General features: G+C 47.7%; 1 protein-coding gene across 1 annotated transcript in view; it reads right to left on the bottom strand.

The window, feature by feature from the left end:
* Positions 1 to 14,624, bottom strand: part of BICDL1 (BICD family like cargo adaptor 1) — a 43,343-nt gene extending 28,719 nt beyond the window's left edge. Inside the window, exons 1-2 of the mRNA XM_062010164.1 lie at positions 14,283 to 14,624; positions 9,692 to 9,907 (exon numbers count right to left, since the gene is read on the bottom strand). Of these exons, the coding sequence (XP_061866148.1) occupies positions 9,692 to 9,907; positions 14,283 to 14,609 (543 nt within the window). The 5' untranslated portion in view covers positions 14,610 to 14,624. The remainder of the gene's footprint in view (positions 1 to 9,691; positions 9,908 to 14,282) is intronic.
* Between the last annotated feature and the right edge of the window lie 730 nt (positions 14,625 to 15,354).

Here is a 15,354-nt window from a genome sequence, read left to right as displayed (position 1 = left end):
CCAGCCTGCAGCTGATGGGCTGCTCTCGTGGTGCCAGAGTTAATCTCTGTGAGCAGCTCTGAACTGCTGGGTTGGATAATGTCTGGAATGGAGGAGGCCTCTTTAATGAAGTAAGTCAACCTGTTAATCCTTGTAGGTGGCTTTTGAGGAGTTGTTTAAGATTTTTACCAATTGCTACAATCTCTGTAGAGGTTTCTGCAAGGGCACTTGCCTTCCCTTGGAGGGATTCAAAGTAAAATGGTGCTTGGCCTATCTATTCCAGCCATTCAAAAAAAGTGCTTGTGAGCAGTGTTTCTGCCTGCTTCCAGCCCTGCTCTTAGATGGCACCATTCTGTATCTGCATGTTTTGGGGTCTGTGACCAGCATGGGCTCCACGTGAAGGCAGGGTGCTGCTCAAGACACATTCACTGAGATGTCTGGTTCCTTGCACTAAAGTGGAAAGGGAAATAAAGAGTAAGAACATTTGGGAAGAATTTGTGCACAAAGTGAAGTACAAAATCCAGTAAAGCCCAGGGAAATGAGTATCTCTGGAGTAAAGGCAAAAACTACATAAGTAATTTGAGTTAGCAAATCCCTGGGCAACTTCATAGCCAATCAATAGATGTTATTTGGATAAATATCACACTAAATTCTACAGTCTCTTCTGAATGATCATGGTCATTTCAGGCTTTCTCATTTGGCTTCATCTCAGCATCAATCTGCTGGAAGCTGTGACTTCTCTAATCACACCTGAACATGTTCAAGATGTTCTAGAAAATAACCTACCTCTGAATATTCTTGTTTACATTTGTGTGCACCCTTCAGTTACATTATGCCCCTGCAGAGTGAAAATGCAAGTCTGTCCCAGAGCCTTACAGATCATTTATTTCTTGTGTGTGTTCCTTCAGGCTTCTGTGCCTCTTTCTTTCATAAATAGCAAGATGACTTGACCTGATGTCTCTAAAAGACTTAAGGAAGAGCACAAACTCTTGTGCAATCTGCCTAAGTTGAGTGGAGGTTTTTCCTTTACCAGAGTCTTGTTTGTCTGCTTACACTGCCAATTACTGCCTAGTCTCTGCCTAGTCTCAGTGCCTCAGTTCTTTGGTATTGCAATAAAATCTATGGAAAATGCTTGTTAACCAAGAAAAGAAACAAAGGAGAACTCTTTAAGTTCTTCTTCGAAAAATCCCCTCTGTTTAAACTTATGGGCATTTACTTGGTCCTGGAACAATTCAGCTGCAAAAGCTACTAAGACTCTTCTGTAAGGGTAGACTCTTCCCTCCTAGCAAGTGTTAAGGTTTGAACCTGCTTCTTGGCCCTGGTGTCAGCAAAAAATCTGGTCTCTACTTAAGTTGTAGAAGACTTCAATTTTCCTTGACCTCATCTTGTAGGCAACCAAACACAATAGTACTTTGTTCAACAAGTAAACATGATAAACTTATACTAAATAGTGGCCAAATGGAATAGCTTTCTAAGAGCAGCCCAGGTACTACAAAACTGTGCCAAGACTGGAACTGGATTCAGGAACAGACTTCCAAAGATGTACATGAAGGAAATCTGGTGCAAATCTCTCCAGCTACAGAACTGAGCCTTTACAGGAGGATAGCTAATGAAATTGTTAGGTCAACCTCTGTCTCCTTCAAATGAAATGCTCTCTTGGCTTACTTATGAACAGCCTTGTAGCCTGATTCCTCTGTCAGGCAAGTCACTTGATTTACGTCCTAACCTGTCAGTTGTTTCCACTTGTACTCTCACCTCTTAGACAGCTGCTTGTTCACATCTATGGTGGCATTTCCCATCCCCAGGGGTGGTACTGCCAAGTATAAGCCAGCTCCATATTGCACTGTGGCATCCATTGTATGTTAGCAAGAGAGTCTTGCTGATGCCATATCTGTGCCCAGAACAAACTGGGTTTTGCTAAATGTCATTCTAAACAAAACGTTGGTTAAGCAAGGGTAACCAGAGCCCCTGATGCTGCTGGCAAATACCTCTTGGTGTAGAAGAGACTTCCCTCTTGAGCCATTGTCTACTACTACATTGCAGTTAAAAAAAGCAATCCTACTTAAAATACAAAGATGTAAGGACTCTTCATTATAAGGTGTGCAGACTTTATAACCCAGAATGGCTCTTTAAAGAGCAAATGCTTTTAATTGGGGTTTTTTTTAATGTAGCTATTGCAAAGCCTTCCATCATGTTTAGCTCTGGTTCTAGCTTGTAATGCAGTGGCTGGATGCAAACACCTCTGTGTCCTACTTTCTAGACTCTCCTGGAGGAAGTGTTTACAGCAAGTGTGAATAAGCAGAAATATTTGGAGAAAAGCCTTCTGCCCACATGTTCCTGCTACTGAGCTTCTGCAGAGTAAAACAGTCCCTATAAACATAAAGACCTGGACCCAAACAGAATAGCCACTTGCAATTTTTAGTGTATTGCAAGAGGGGAGGAAGGGGATCCAGATTTTTATCTCCTCACCCCAGAACAAGTTCAAGATCAGTTTCATGTTGGATTCATGCTTTCAGATGTTCATGGCTTAGCAGTGCTGCTGATGTCTCGAGGCAGAAGCCTTGCAGAACCTTTGGAGATCTCTTCCAGAACCACTTGCTGGAGGGGAAAGGTGGGCTGTGAGCTGAGCTCTGCTGAAGAGCAGGGAAGGGCAGTGTATGGCTGACTACCAGGTGACTACATGTAGATCTGTCCTAGGCAGTGCTCTGGACACTCATTCTCTATTGATGTGCTGCCCAGGGTTGCAGGGGGGAGGTGGGCAGGAGGTCTGGGCTTTGGGGATATCGACTGGGGCCAGTCTCTGCTGCTCTATCCAGGCACCACCAGCCTCTGAGGATGTGAGATGAGCTATACCCAGCATGGAGGTTAAGTGGGTTTGGCAGATAATCACTTCTGTTGTGGAGTGCTGCCTGAGCAGGACTCACAGGAGAGATGCATTGTGCCAAGCCCTGGCACAGTCACCCTCGTGTAGGCTGATTGACCTGCTCACAGGGGGCTCTTTTTACTAAGGAAATAAAATGTTCCCCCTTCCCTTAGCATGTTGAAAAGCTGCCTTGGGCCAGGAGACCTCCAGATCAGTTTTCAGTGGAAGATTGTCACGAGCAGGGCAGGGAAGCACAGAAAAGGGGGGGTGAAGTGGTGAATGCCAGGGACACATCCTGGGCAGCCCTCTGCCACCCCTCTGCCTGCCTCAGACGTCACAAATGCGTTTCCCTGCGTGTCTGCTGACTGTCCTGGCATTACAAGCAGAGAAATCACACTTGGTTGCCACAGCAACATCGGCTGGGCCGTGGTGTGCTGTCATCCAGCATCCAGCATGGGGTCCCTGGGGATGGCAGGTAACTGCTCCACTTCCTGGGGCAGGATGAGGCTCCCACCCAGCCCTGGGACCAGCTGATGCTATCCTCTTTCCCTTGAGCAAGGATTTGTGCAGTTCCACTGCCTTGAGGTTAAAACAAAATGATGAAGGCAGTAGTTTGTTAACCCTTTCCCTGGGGAGGGCTTTGCTACAGTTCAGTAGCAGCGTGGGCCTCTGGCTTATTCTATGTACAGCTTTCTGACCGTTCCCTCTGTGCTCACCATTATTTAATCCACAGGACAGATGGGTAAAAGTCTTGCATGAAATAGATGAGTGCAAAATCTTTGGGCAGACTCAGTAGGAGTGCCTCCCCTTACCCCATCCTTTCTGCAATGATTACTTTGCTGCATTTGTGCAGGATGGCCCTGTTTCTGTTGGCTCCTGAAGCTCTGGCTCTCCTAAAACGGGATTGTCGTGTGCTGCAGGTTTGGCCAGACTCTTAGCAGAGGGTTGAGCCTTTCTGCTTGTCTCTTTTCCCCCAGATGGATGGTGAGTGTGTGTCACTCAGTGGTGACCTCAAGACGTTTCTTCATTACCTTCTAGGGCACTGAATTGTTTCATTGAAGGACTTTGCAGGCGAGAACACATAGCTGCAGTCACGTCCTATATTTACAGCTTTAGCATAGAGAGCCTCAGCACTCCAGTCCTGATGTGGCATGAGGCTGAATTATTAACAAGTGCTCTCTGCTAGGGGAGGAGTAGCTGGTGAGAAGGAGCCCTTGTTGCCTGTGCACTAATTAGTATTCACTGTAGATCTGGTTATGAGGTGCTGGCATCTGCTGAAGCTCCAGAGGGGCAGGGAGCTGGAAGGTGTTTGATGTGGTTAATGGGAGGCTTGCAGGCTTCAATGTTTGGTTCTGCCTTGAGCTGGTATCTGCTTTCCACTTGTGTGTACCATGTGTGCCTTATGGCAGGCACAAAGCAATGCTGGCAGGGCTGTCTGCCTACCCCCAAGGAGTGAGCAGCCCTACCTAAGCTGCTGTGAGAAGCAGGTACTTCAGCACCTTCAACAGCAAGAGATGTTGCCTTTTCTTGGGCATTCTCTCCTCTGTTGAGTTTAGACTGCTCATAGATGATGCAGATCAAGATTTGCTGCGTGGGACTTGTGTGCTACAGAGTAGCTCAGTCTGGGGCTCCTGACAGTGACTCTTTACAGAACAGGTCCAGTAAACACTTGGAGCCACAGCAAGAACCTAGAGGCTTTTTATGAAACAGAATTCAGTGTAGTGACTGATTGCCCCCTGAAATGTCAGGCTAGTCAGAGCAACTCTTCTTGTGCCTAGGTCCCCTCAGGATCTCCTTCTGTTTGAAAAAGCCCTCCCTTGAAGCAGTACTTAAATTCAGCCTGACTTGCCTCCGTGCTGAGCACAGTTTCCCAAGATACCCTATTGGAGGCAACTTAAACAAGAAACACAAGGAGATTTGTGCTAAGGCTCTCCATAGATAAGGAATTAAAGACAAGCTAGCTCATGGTGTAATGGCATGGCAAAAACAGTGAGTGTTGCCCAGCACTCTTGTTCCAGGAACTTATTTCAATAATTAGTCTGGATTTCTTAAACCAGGATTGTTCCTGTGCTGATAGACCCAACAAACAGCCATTCAGAAATATCTGTAATTGACAACAGAACCACCTCTCCTGTGTGGTGTTGACCACAAAAGGATGTATTTAAATGAAGTGATTTGGAAAGGAGAATATAACATGGTCAGCTCATTCTTGCATAAAACCCACGTTTCTCTCAAATCAAAGCCAGGCAGTGGCTGCCAGTCCTCTGAAGCCACATGTTCCAGTGTGAAGATAGAAACAAAAGTCTTTCAACTGATATATTATTACTGAAAGGAAGGCTTTGTGGCTATCAAATAAAACCTCCTTTAGAGACTTGTGGGCTGGCTGATCATTTTCTTGCTGTACCAGAGGGGTTGACTGAAACACCTCATTCTTTGTAGCGCTATGTTGGCACTAAATGCTGAGTGAATGTACAAACTTGGTGAGTGAGGGCCCCTCTGGGGGATGCAGCAGCAGCCCAGCGCTCCTCTCAGCACAAAGAGCTACTTCAGCAGGGCAAGATGACACGCTGCTTCCTGCCACTGAAATGAGATTGTCATTGCAAAAGCTACCTGAGCTTGACATTGTGAAATTACTTCCTTATGCTCTGTGTACCATAAAAGGAGCTCAATCGAACTGGGAAGGATACATCCTCACCCAGGCTACTTGCAGCAAACAGCTCCAGGAGCCCAGAGCTTGGTAGCAGGAAATGTGTGGGAAAGCCATCTGCTGAAGCCACTTAGAAACAGTGTGAAAATCTTTTTTCATTCACTTCCTGACAAAGTAGTAATATGTTGCCTCATTATAGGAAGAGGACTGCTTGTTGTTATTTGCATTAGTAGCTCCCAGAAGCCCCAAGGGGACAGGACTCTTGCTGTGTTAGGTGCTGTGGGCACACGTAAGAGGAGACCTTTCCCTATACTCACACCCCCCACATTTTATAGCACAAAAGGACAGAAAGCATAGAAACTGGTTTTTTTTTTCCCCAAAGGGGGAACTGAAACAGATGGAAGAGACTGAAGGAGCTGGAAACAGAACATGTAACAAATTCCTAAGCCTTGACTTTCTCAGCAGAGCTGTACTTTGACTCCTGTACTTTGAGCATTTGGGGTGAGTGGTTTGTACCTTGGCATCCTGCTCACAACGTGCTCTGCAGTTCCCCTGGGTACAACTGGCATGTAGCTTGGTGTGGACAGTCTGCTGGGAGCTGCTAATGCTTTGCAGTGCTGAGGCAGGGGGAAGGAAAGTGAGTCCACATGCAGAAGGGATTTTAATAATTATGTAGCAAATTAAAAAGTAAGGTTACTGTGGAGATCTTAAACCTGATCTTTGGCATGTGAACCGTGTCAGTCAGTGTGAGCTCCCAGTCCAGCCCACATAATCTCTGTGGTTTAATACTGTTATAACCTGGGGCAATATCTCTGCTCTGCTTTAATGCAGAGTACCACACCAAAGGCTGTGTTTCAAGAGGAGGCAAAGTTCCTTATAGCCTACTTACTATTATTAGATATGTAAAGTTCTCCTATATTATCATCTTATCTGAAGACCTCAAATCATTTTAGGGGCCTTATTTTTAGCCTCTTGGCAACTCTGAGGCAAAGCACTTATCCCTGTTTTCAGAGACTAGAACAGACTTTACATTCCTATCCTTGAGCTTTCCTTATCAGTCTTTGCAAGAATGGAGGATTTCTTTTTCTCAGTCCCATGTTTAAATGCAAGGCAGAGTTTTCCAGGTCCCTTTGCTGTCCTTGAGTGGATGTGGGGGACTGCTTGCTTGCTTGCTTGGTGTTTGTGCTAGGTTTAGAAGAAAAACTGGATGTGCTTGGCTTAGGCTTTTATCTCTGGGGAAGGCAGGGTTAAAGAAATGTCCTAAAGCTTAATTAATTGGGGAAAGAATATCCCAGCAGCAGAAAGGAGGGAGGGAGGAGGTGAAGGAAATGGAGGTTTTCAAGACCCACCTGGACACGTTCCTCTGCCACCTGATCTAGGTGGGACCTGCTTCTGCAGGGGGCTTGGGACTGGATGATCTCTAAAGGCCCCTTCCAGCCCCTACCATTCTATGATTCTAGGAAAGGGTGGATGCTGCCCTGCTTTGAGATAAAAGAGGCTGAGGCCCAGGGTCTCCAGGAGCAAGCCAGGACCATGTAGGCTGGTAGCTCATGAGACTGAGACTGCTGTTTGACACACAGAGCTTTGTGCCAAGGGAATCCCTTCTCCAGGAGGGAGGTGCTGAGGTATTGGGAAATTGGGCCATGGCTGTTAATTGCTGAAAAATGTAGACATTCAAATTTAAAGAAATAGTACCTGTTAGCATAGAAGGGCTCATGTCAGAGAGCAACCTGTCTGTCCTGTGAGTGAAGCCTCCAGCTGGGTATACAGTGCCACAGTTGAAGCTCTGAATAAGGATTTCATTGCCTTATCCCAGACTTCTTGTAACCCCCTTCTCACAAACAACCCCCTGTGATGCAAAATGCAGGTGCAGAACCAGGAACTCAAGGAGGATACCAGCAACACCTCAATGTTCACAGAAACTGTAACAGCATTTCTTTATAGGGTTTTTCCTCTCCCCAGAGCTCAGTTCATGGTCCCTGGCAAAACTCCAGCCTATGGCAACGTGGCTCTAGGCAAGCACATCCATGCAGCTGGATTTGTCCTTTTTGTTGATTGAAAACCAGAAGTGCATAGCTTGGGCAGCACCACTGCCTCAAGGATTACATGCATAACCTCTTCAGGGTAAGAGACCAGAGAAATAAGATTGCAATTGCACCGTGGAGCAGCAAATATGGAATACTGATCACTCAGGAATCAAGTGCTAATGTAATGCTGAGATTTTAAAAAGCCTCACACAAAGTGCTGGGTAAATGACAGACTGCTCCCAACTCTGTTTCAGTTTGCTCAGATCCATGTTTCCACCCTTGCTGTATCCATTGCTGTATTTGAGTTACTAGTAAGCATTGGCCAGGTGACAAACTCCACGAGCACTGAATGGTGCCTCAGCAAGGAGTCTGCCTGGGCTGCACTAGAGAACAACTGTCCTCTTCAGGGGCTGGAGCAGGGAGGGCAGCACCAAGACTCAACTTTTTCCCAGTATGTGCCAATCCTGAAGTGAGTGGGTAAAGACTATTTCTGGCAGTAACAGAGAGTTAAAGGAATAAAACCTCTGCTTGGACATAGTATGCTGGTAGACTTAACTTGGTTCATTTGCACAAGGCTTAGGTGAGTAGCTCCCTGAGCATCTGAGCTGTGAGAGGCTCCTGTAGCACATGTCAAGTGAGGATAATCCCATGTGGTTTAAAACCCAAAGCAAGCTGTCTGATTTTCCTCTCCTATCTTCTAGATTGGTCTTGCAGTTTGTGCTTATGCTGGGACCATAACAAATGTTATGTTTCCCAGCCAGTGGTGGAAGCTGTGCACACACAGAAAGTCACTGACATCAAATCTGATGGGAGCCAAGTTCTTAGCTGTGGCTAAGAAACCTGACACAACACAGGAGCTCTGCAAGGGTTTGAGTGGAATGTCTTATTTCTTATGTGAAATAGACTGTCCAGAGAAGAGGTGAAAGATCTTCATTATTGCATCTGCCACACTTGGGAGATACTGATTTAAAAGTGTGGATTAACTTAGCTGTGTTAAGGAAGTTGGGATGTTTGTTTGTGCCTTTAAGACATTTAAAAAACAAATACACAGACTAAGTGACCTTTTAATACTGGACAAGAAAATCCATAGTATAATGAGCAATGATTTCCTCAAGTGCCAGTACAGAGACATGCACTTTTTACCTCCAGAGGCACAGAAACTGCATACCCACGAGACCTTCACACGAAGATAAGTGAAGAGACCTGTAACTTGTCCCCTTATGGAGTCTTCTGGTCCTGTTGTTGTGATTGAGGTTTTGACCTTCCCTTAGGTAATGCCTATGTCAGGCCCAGAGACTCACCTCTGACAGAATCTGGTCTGAAATGGGCTCTTTCAACATTAGATGGGTCTCTTCAGCAGCAGCCTGTGCTGTGTAGTTTTGATCTATGCTATTTTGTGGATAAGCAACTGCTGAGAAGAAAACACTTTCATTTGCTGGAGTAACTGTGTTCTCAAGCATTAAAACTGTTTTGTACTGTCCAGTGGGGAGAAAAAAACCCAAGGTTTTTAATTCTAGAAGATAGGTTAACTTGTAGGGGAGGAGGCAGAAAGTTTAGTCTCCTGCTGTCAAAGAAGCCTGTGCTTGAAGTACTCAGTCAATTAGTCTGATTTGTAGCAGCCTTCCTATAAATCCTCTTTCATTCAGAGACAAGTTAAGCTCTTTGCTGGAACGTGCCATTCCAAGGAACTTCAGTAGGTTCTCACACATCTAACCATGGCAAAGTTATCTGCAGGGGGACACCATCTTAGAATGACATGGTATGTTCACTTCTACAACACTACAGCCAATATATGTCAAAAAGGGAGGCCAACAAGATGCCTTTCACCTCACTGTCACAGATTACCCTTTCTTGCATGCCACACTTGCTCAGCCTATTTGTAAATTAGAAACAGGATTTCTAAATGAGTATTAGATACAGAAACAATTGAGACACATCTGTGCAGTAAGTGATCATTAACTCAAACAGAACTGCTTTGCCATAGAAACCCAGCACTCCTTAAAGGTGCACAATCAGTTCAGAGGCAGCGTGTTTGATAGGGACACCTGTGTCACCCGACCAGATGCAGAACCATTGTTTTTTGCCTTCCAAGAGTCAGCTTTCGTGCTCATTTCCCTGCCAGTGCTTTGTAGCAGAGCTGCGAGCCTTTCCCGTGGCCGTGCCGCAGTGACTCACCCTGCTGAGCTGGTCCAGGAGTCTTTGGTTCTGTTCGGAGAGTTCCTGGACAGCCCGTGTCTTCTCGCGGTCAGCCTCGCGCAGGTGAAGCTGCTGCCTCTCCAGCTCGTCCTGCAGCTGCTTCACATCACTTTCCAGCTCAGACACCCTTCCTTCCCATTCTCCTTCTCTGTTCTCAAACCGCCTCCTTAGCTCATGCTTCTCTTGTTCTAGGTGCTGGACAACAAGGGGGAGAAGAGGTTAGGATGGGAGGGGGGATAAAAGTGAACACTACCTCCTTTCTCTATGCTTAGGGCTCAAAACTTTAGTGCAGAAGTGGTGCTGGAGCGTGACAATGTCCTGGAGGCAGCAATCCCACACTGGAGCGGGTCACTGGCACTGAAATTGCTCTCTTTTTTTCAGCAATTAGCCTGTCCTTGGCCTGTGGAGATCAGCACATTGAATTTTTACTGAAACAAGTGCCAAAAGAGTAAAGCAGGCTGCATGTCAATAGGTGGAATATATAGGTCAAGCAGGCCAATTGATTTAGCAGAGCCCAGCTTAACTCTAAAGCAACACTGCAGCAGCATAATTCTTTTAAAAATGGCCTTTATAGTCAAAACTGGACAAATTGTGTCCTTACTGCTGATGAGGAATCTAGATGAGGCATCCTTCTTGTCATATGTGGCTTATGAACAACAGTTGAATCATCTATCCATTTGCTCTTTCTATTCCTGACCTAATTAGTTGTCTGCTAGTTTGATAGTGCACAGTAACTCTATTGTTTGATGCAGCCTGCTCTGGAATGGTAATGGATGCAATGAAGTTGTTTCTATGAACATTACACACATGCATGTCCTGGCTTGCAGCTTTTTTAGAAACCATTCTTAGTTCTGGAGACTGTTCTGCTCAGGGCTGGCTGGGAAACAAGGGACAGCACAAATCTGATGGAACTTGTGCCTATTTTACAGGCTCAGGTGAATGAGGGCTTGAGTGAAAGAGCTGCAAATTGTGTCAGAACAGATTCATGTTGTGCCTGTTTGAAAGAATCTCTGCTCTGAAAGTCAGAGCTAGAGTTTCCCCAGGTGACTGAAGCCAGGTGCAAACTTGCAGAACAGTCACAGATTGGGGACATGGGCATGTCCCCAGATTAGCTGGGAAACCTGAAGAGTGGGAGCCTTCTCCTTTTTCATTGTCTTCTTTCCCCTGGAATAACCTGCTGCTGCTCTGTTGGATTCACCAGCCTTTTAGGAACGTGTCTTAGCAAAGAACAGAAACCCACTGGGCCCTGCACTGTCAGCAGTCAACCATTTTTCCCAGGGTATCATCCCCCAGTGTGCAATCCCCATGGTACTCATGATAAGGGGTGGGAGATTAAACTGCCAGGAAGAAAAGAAAATTGCATTGCATTTATGTGAAGTGGCTTTTTATTGCTTTTAGAAGCACAGGCTGTGAGGTGGCTGTTTCCCCTGGGTGCCTCTTGCTGATGACACATAGCCTCCCTGCAGGATCTCTGCCACCTTCCTGAGCAGGTCTGAATGTCAAAGCTCTCCACTTCCCCAGCAGCCCTCTGCTCTGCATTGTCACTGATCATCCACCCTTGCTCTGCTCAAGACACGCTTTTTCTCAATCTCATCTCCAAATCCTCTCCTATGTTCTTTCAGTGCAGTGTAGCAGCATCCTGCTTGTGTCTTTCCAAATCCTCCTGCAAATTCAGGACTTTCTGGAAAACCCTCAAATGAGAGGGAAGGCTCATTAAAAAACACTGCTCCAAAGTGAAAGTATTTCCCACTGTTTCATCCACTAAAAGAGTGAGCATCCCCTTGCAAATGAGAGCACACTAAATAGATAAAAATGCTTTTAAATGCAGTAGGTAGGTATGAGATCCCAGCACAAGGCCTGTGACAACCATTGCAAAGAAATCGTGTTTGCAGCTGAAGCGTGGCTGGAGCAGCTGCAATTTCACTTTTTTAGCAGCACATAGAAAATTCTGGCTGGCTCCTTCATTGCTTCAAGATCCAGGGCCTTCTCTAAGTGGAAGATGAAACTTCAGCTTGCTGAGGAGTAGCACTGCAGCCAAAATTCCCCAGACATACTCAAATGTGATTTAGAAGCCACAGATAAGCCTTATCAATCATTTAAAAACCACTTTAGTCCTCTACTACAAAAGAAAAGCCATGCTACATATAGCTCCAATAAACACCCTTCACAGAGGCTGGAGTCAGAGGGCAGCAATATCAAGTTTATTCTGTTGTGGTGGAGGATCCAGAACAGTGCAGTGGGGCACAGAGTGGCTGTTGCAAAGAGAGAGGATAAACCAGGCTGAATGTGCTAACCAATTCCTCCTGCTTCCCTCTCTCCCAGCAGCCAGCTCCCTGCACCTGCCCTCATGCCAGCACCTGCATGGCTGGTTTTTCACGTGGGTAGTGATGACAGGGCAAACAGCTGTCCTCAGGAGGGGAGTTTCTTGTTTTCTGGGTGTCTCTTCATCTGCCAGCTGCTCACTGATTGATTAATTTTCACAGAACAGCTTCTGTTCAACTTAACTGAGCTGGACTGGTCATCATTTAAAGAGATGAGAGCAAGGGGGAGTTTCCCAGCTGATGAAGAGGGTTCATGCTGTAAAATGCTTGGACACAGCAAGCTTCTCGGTCAGAGGCACCAAGGTATTAGCTGGTTTAATCCCTTACAAAGGATAAAACTGTCCAGAATCACGTATCAGAATTTATTACAGGACTTCAGTTCCATGCTTAGAATTCAGCCTGTGAAGTAGAAGAGTTGCCAGGAACACTGCACTTCAGTGATGAACCCACAAAACTACAGCCTATTTAGTCTTGAGGCAAAGCACCAAAGGAGCAGGCCAGCACGTTGGCCCCACGCTGGTCACTGTAAGGTGCAGCTTTCACTTGGCTTCTGCTCAGCATCAGAAGGAGCAGAGAGAAGGAGCTAACAGATGTGGGTCCCTCCTTCCTGCTCCTCTGAAACTGAAAAGTTTATTGTGAAATTTTGATCACTTCAGTGGCAGCAGGAGGCAGCCACATTTAATCTGCAGAGGCTGGGATCACCAGGCTTGTGTTGTAAGAGATTAATGTTCAAGTATGATTTATATATCTTCTTTTAAATGTGAAGTAGCATTGTCTTAGATCTGCCAAACCCAGTGGGGAAAAAAAAATCTGACCCTTAAGTTAGCTAACAGTAACTCCTAGCACATGGGCAGCCTGAGAAATAGCAATTTGTTATTCAACTGGAAAGTTGAAGGGATAGTAACGGGAGGAAAAGGTGCAAATGGTTGCATTTCCCATTCCTTCATTCACCTTCTGAATGGGCCTGTAAGAGCAGAGGTTTGGGGAATGTTATTTAAAGTACTAGAAAGTCATAGTTCTTCCCATCTCCTTCTCATCTTTACATTTTGCAAAGAGAAAGTGGTATGTGAGACTCCCAGGCTCCCCAATGGGCAGCTCAACCAGTGCCTAAGCTTGAGCGTTTTTCCTTTAACGGTAAGAAAGGTTCTACTCCAACTCATGGGGAAAACCACGTCAGCACAACGCCACATACGTCTGTTCCTGCTTAAGGATCAACCTGCAAGCGTGCACTCTGGCAAATTGTAATACTCTGGGCTTGTTTCTATCAGAATAGCAAATGCAGAGAGAATTGTCTGCAAAGAGGAAGGGATCAGCTAGGGTTAAGTGCTAAGTTTCATAATAGAGAGGAATTTTGTATGGAGAACAAAGGCCATGCAGTAATTTCTCAGATCCTCAGGAACCTGAGAGGCTTAAGTCTGGGAGGACAAAACACAGGAATGTGCAGGATTGTGCAGAAAGAACCGGTCTAGGGTTGTGACTGGAAATTGGAATGTTAATCCAGCACTGTTCAAACTCTTTCCAGAAAGGTAGAGAGGCACTTTCTCAGCCTCCTGAGCAATATTACTTGCTGGGAGAATTCAAATTGCAAGAGTGTCTCTGAGGAGAAAAGTGAGGATAATAATGGCTGTCTTACATAGTGGGGTGAGAGAGCTGTTCCAAAAGATGCTGCCTGCACAAGTATTTTTCTTTATAATAGCTCTATTTCATCCTTAAAAATCAATAAATAGCACAATCCACCGAGTTCCTGGCAAACAGCTCTCTCCAGATACCTGTAGGTATTTTTCAGAGCAGCCAGACAAGAGACGTATCATTAGGGCTTATCTCCTGTCATGCCTAATGCTTAGCTGCAACGGCTTAAACACAAGTGTTACATATGCTCTGTAGCTCAGGACCTGCTGTGTAAATTGAACTTCTGAGGCATTTCCATGACGAGGTGAGCCAAGCACAGCGCCGACCTCCTCGCGCAGGTGGTAGCTGGGTCCTGGGGCAGAGCGGCAGCCCCGGGCGCCTCTGGAAGCGAGGTGCTGCAGCCTGTCAGCAGGCCGACACGCAGGGGAAGAGCAGCAGCTCTCCCTCCCCAAGGCCTAAGGGGGTTTTCTCTGACCCTTTCCCTTCCCATCACGGCCAGGGCGAGTCCTGAGGGCTGCCCGGCAGGGCCCATACGCGGCTGCCGCCCACGGGCTGTGTCGGGGAAGGGGCCGCTGTCCGCGGGGCCGCGGGCCGGGGGAGGGCGGGCGGCGGGGCCTTACCTCCAGCTTGTCGGTGAGCTCCTTGTGCATCCTCTCGTACTGGCGGCTCATGTCCTGGTTGCGTTCCAGCAGCGCCTTGCCCAGCCGCGCCGCCAGCACCAGGTCCTTCTCCTTCTGCCGGATCAGCGAGAGCAGCTCGGGGTCGCGGGCGGCGGCGGCGGGCGGCGGCTCCGGGGGCTCCCCGGCGGCGGCCAGCAGCGCCAGCTCCTCCTCCAGGGCCAGCTCCAGCGCGGCGGCCCCGGCGGCGGGCGGCTCCATGCCGCGGGCGCTGTCCGCCTCCGCCGGTGCTGACCCGGCGGCGGCCAGGCGCAGGCACGGCGCCGACATGGCCCTGCGCGCCGCCGCCGCCGCTCCGCTGCGCCCCCCGCGCCCGGCCCGCGCCTGCGGCTGCTGGGCGGGGAGCGCCGCCGCCCCCGGCCCCCGCCCCCCAGCGCCGGGCCCCGCCGCCTGCCGCCGCGCACCGCGCTCATCGGCGGGAGCCGGGGGCGGCACCGCGCTTGTGGCCGTCGCTGCGAGCCGCTCAGCTGGGCGCGGATCTTGCTGCGCCGGCTGCTGCGAGCGGGTCGCGCTGTTGCTGCGGCAGGCCCGGGCCAAAAATCCCCCCAGAACATTGGGGTGTCTCGAAAAGCCCAAGTAGGGAGCTCGGCACCCCTCAAGGGGCACAGCGCTTCTTTCTGCTCGCTGCCTGTGCCATCAGGTCTCTAGCTGGGCTGTTTCAGTCAGAGAGTGGCTCTTAGGCTTGTTCTGCTCAGTAGAGGGCTGACTACAGCTTCCAACAACCTCCGCGGCTTGCTTTCAATTTCAGATTGCTTGGGATGTTCCCGGATAAAATTTGTCTTAAAGCAGCCTTAGTGAACACTGGGAGCTGTAGTCAGTTCTGCTCACAGCACTTTTCTCTCTGGGAGGAGGTTCTGCCGGAGGCAGGACCAGTGGGTTTTCAGTTTTGGTTCTGTTGACTTCCTTCTCCTCTTAGATCCAAGAATCGCTTTGCTTTGTGCCACAGGAGGGAGACTGATGCAGAGTAAGGCACCATAGTGTGTATTTACACATTTGCTGAGACTGCATTTGTTCG

Source organism: Colius striatus, chromosome 17 (assembly GCF_028858725.1).
Source record: "Colius striatus isolate bColStr4 chromosome 17, bColStr4.1.hap1, whole genome shotgun sequence".
Lineage (NCBI taxonomy): Eukaryota > Metazoa > Chordata > Aves > Coliiformes > Coliidae > Colius > Colius striatus.
This window is presented reverse-complemented; position numbering and strand designations above follow the sequence as displayed.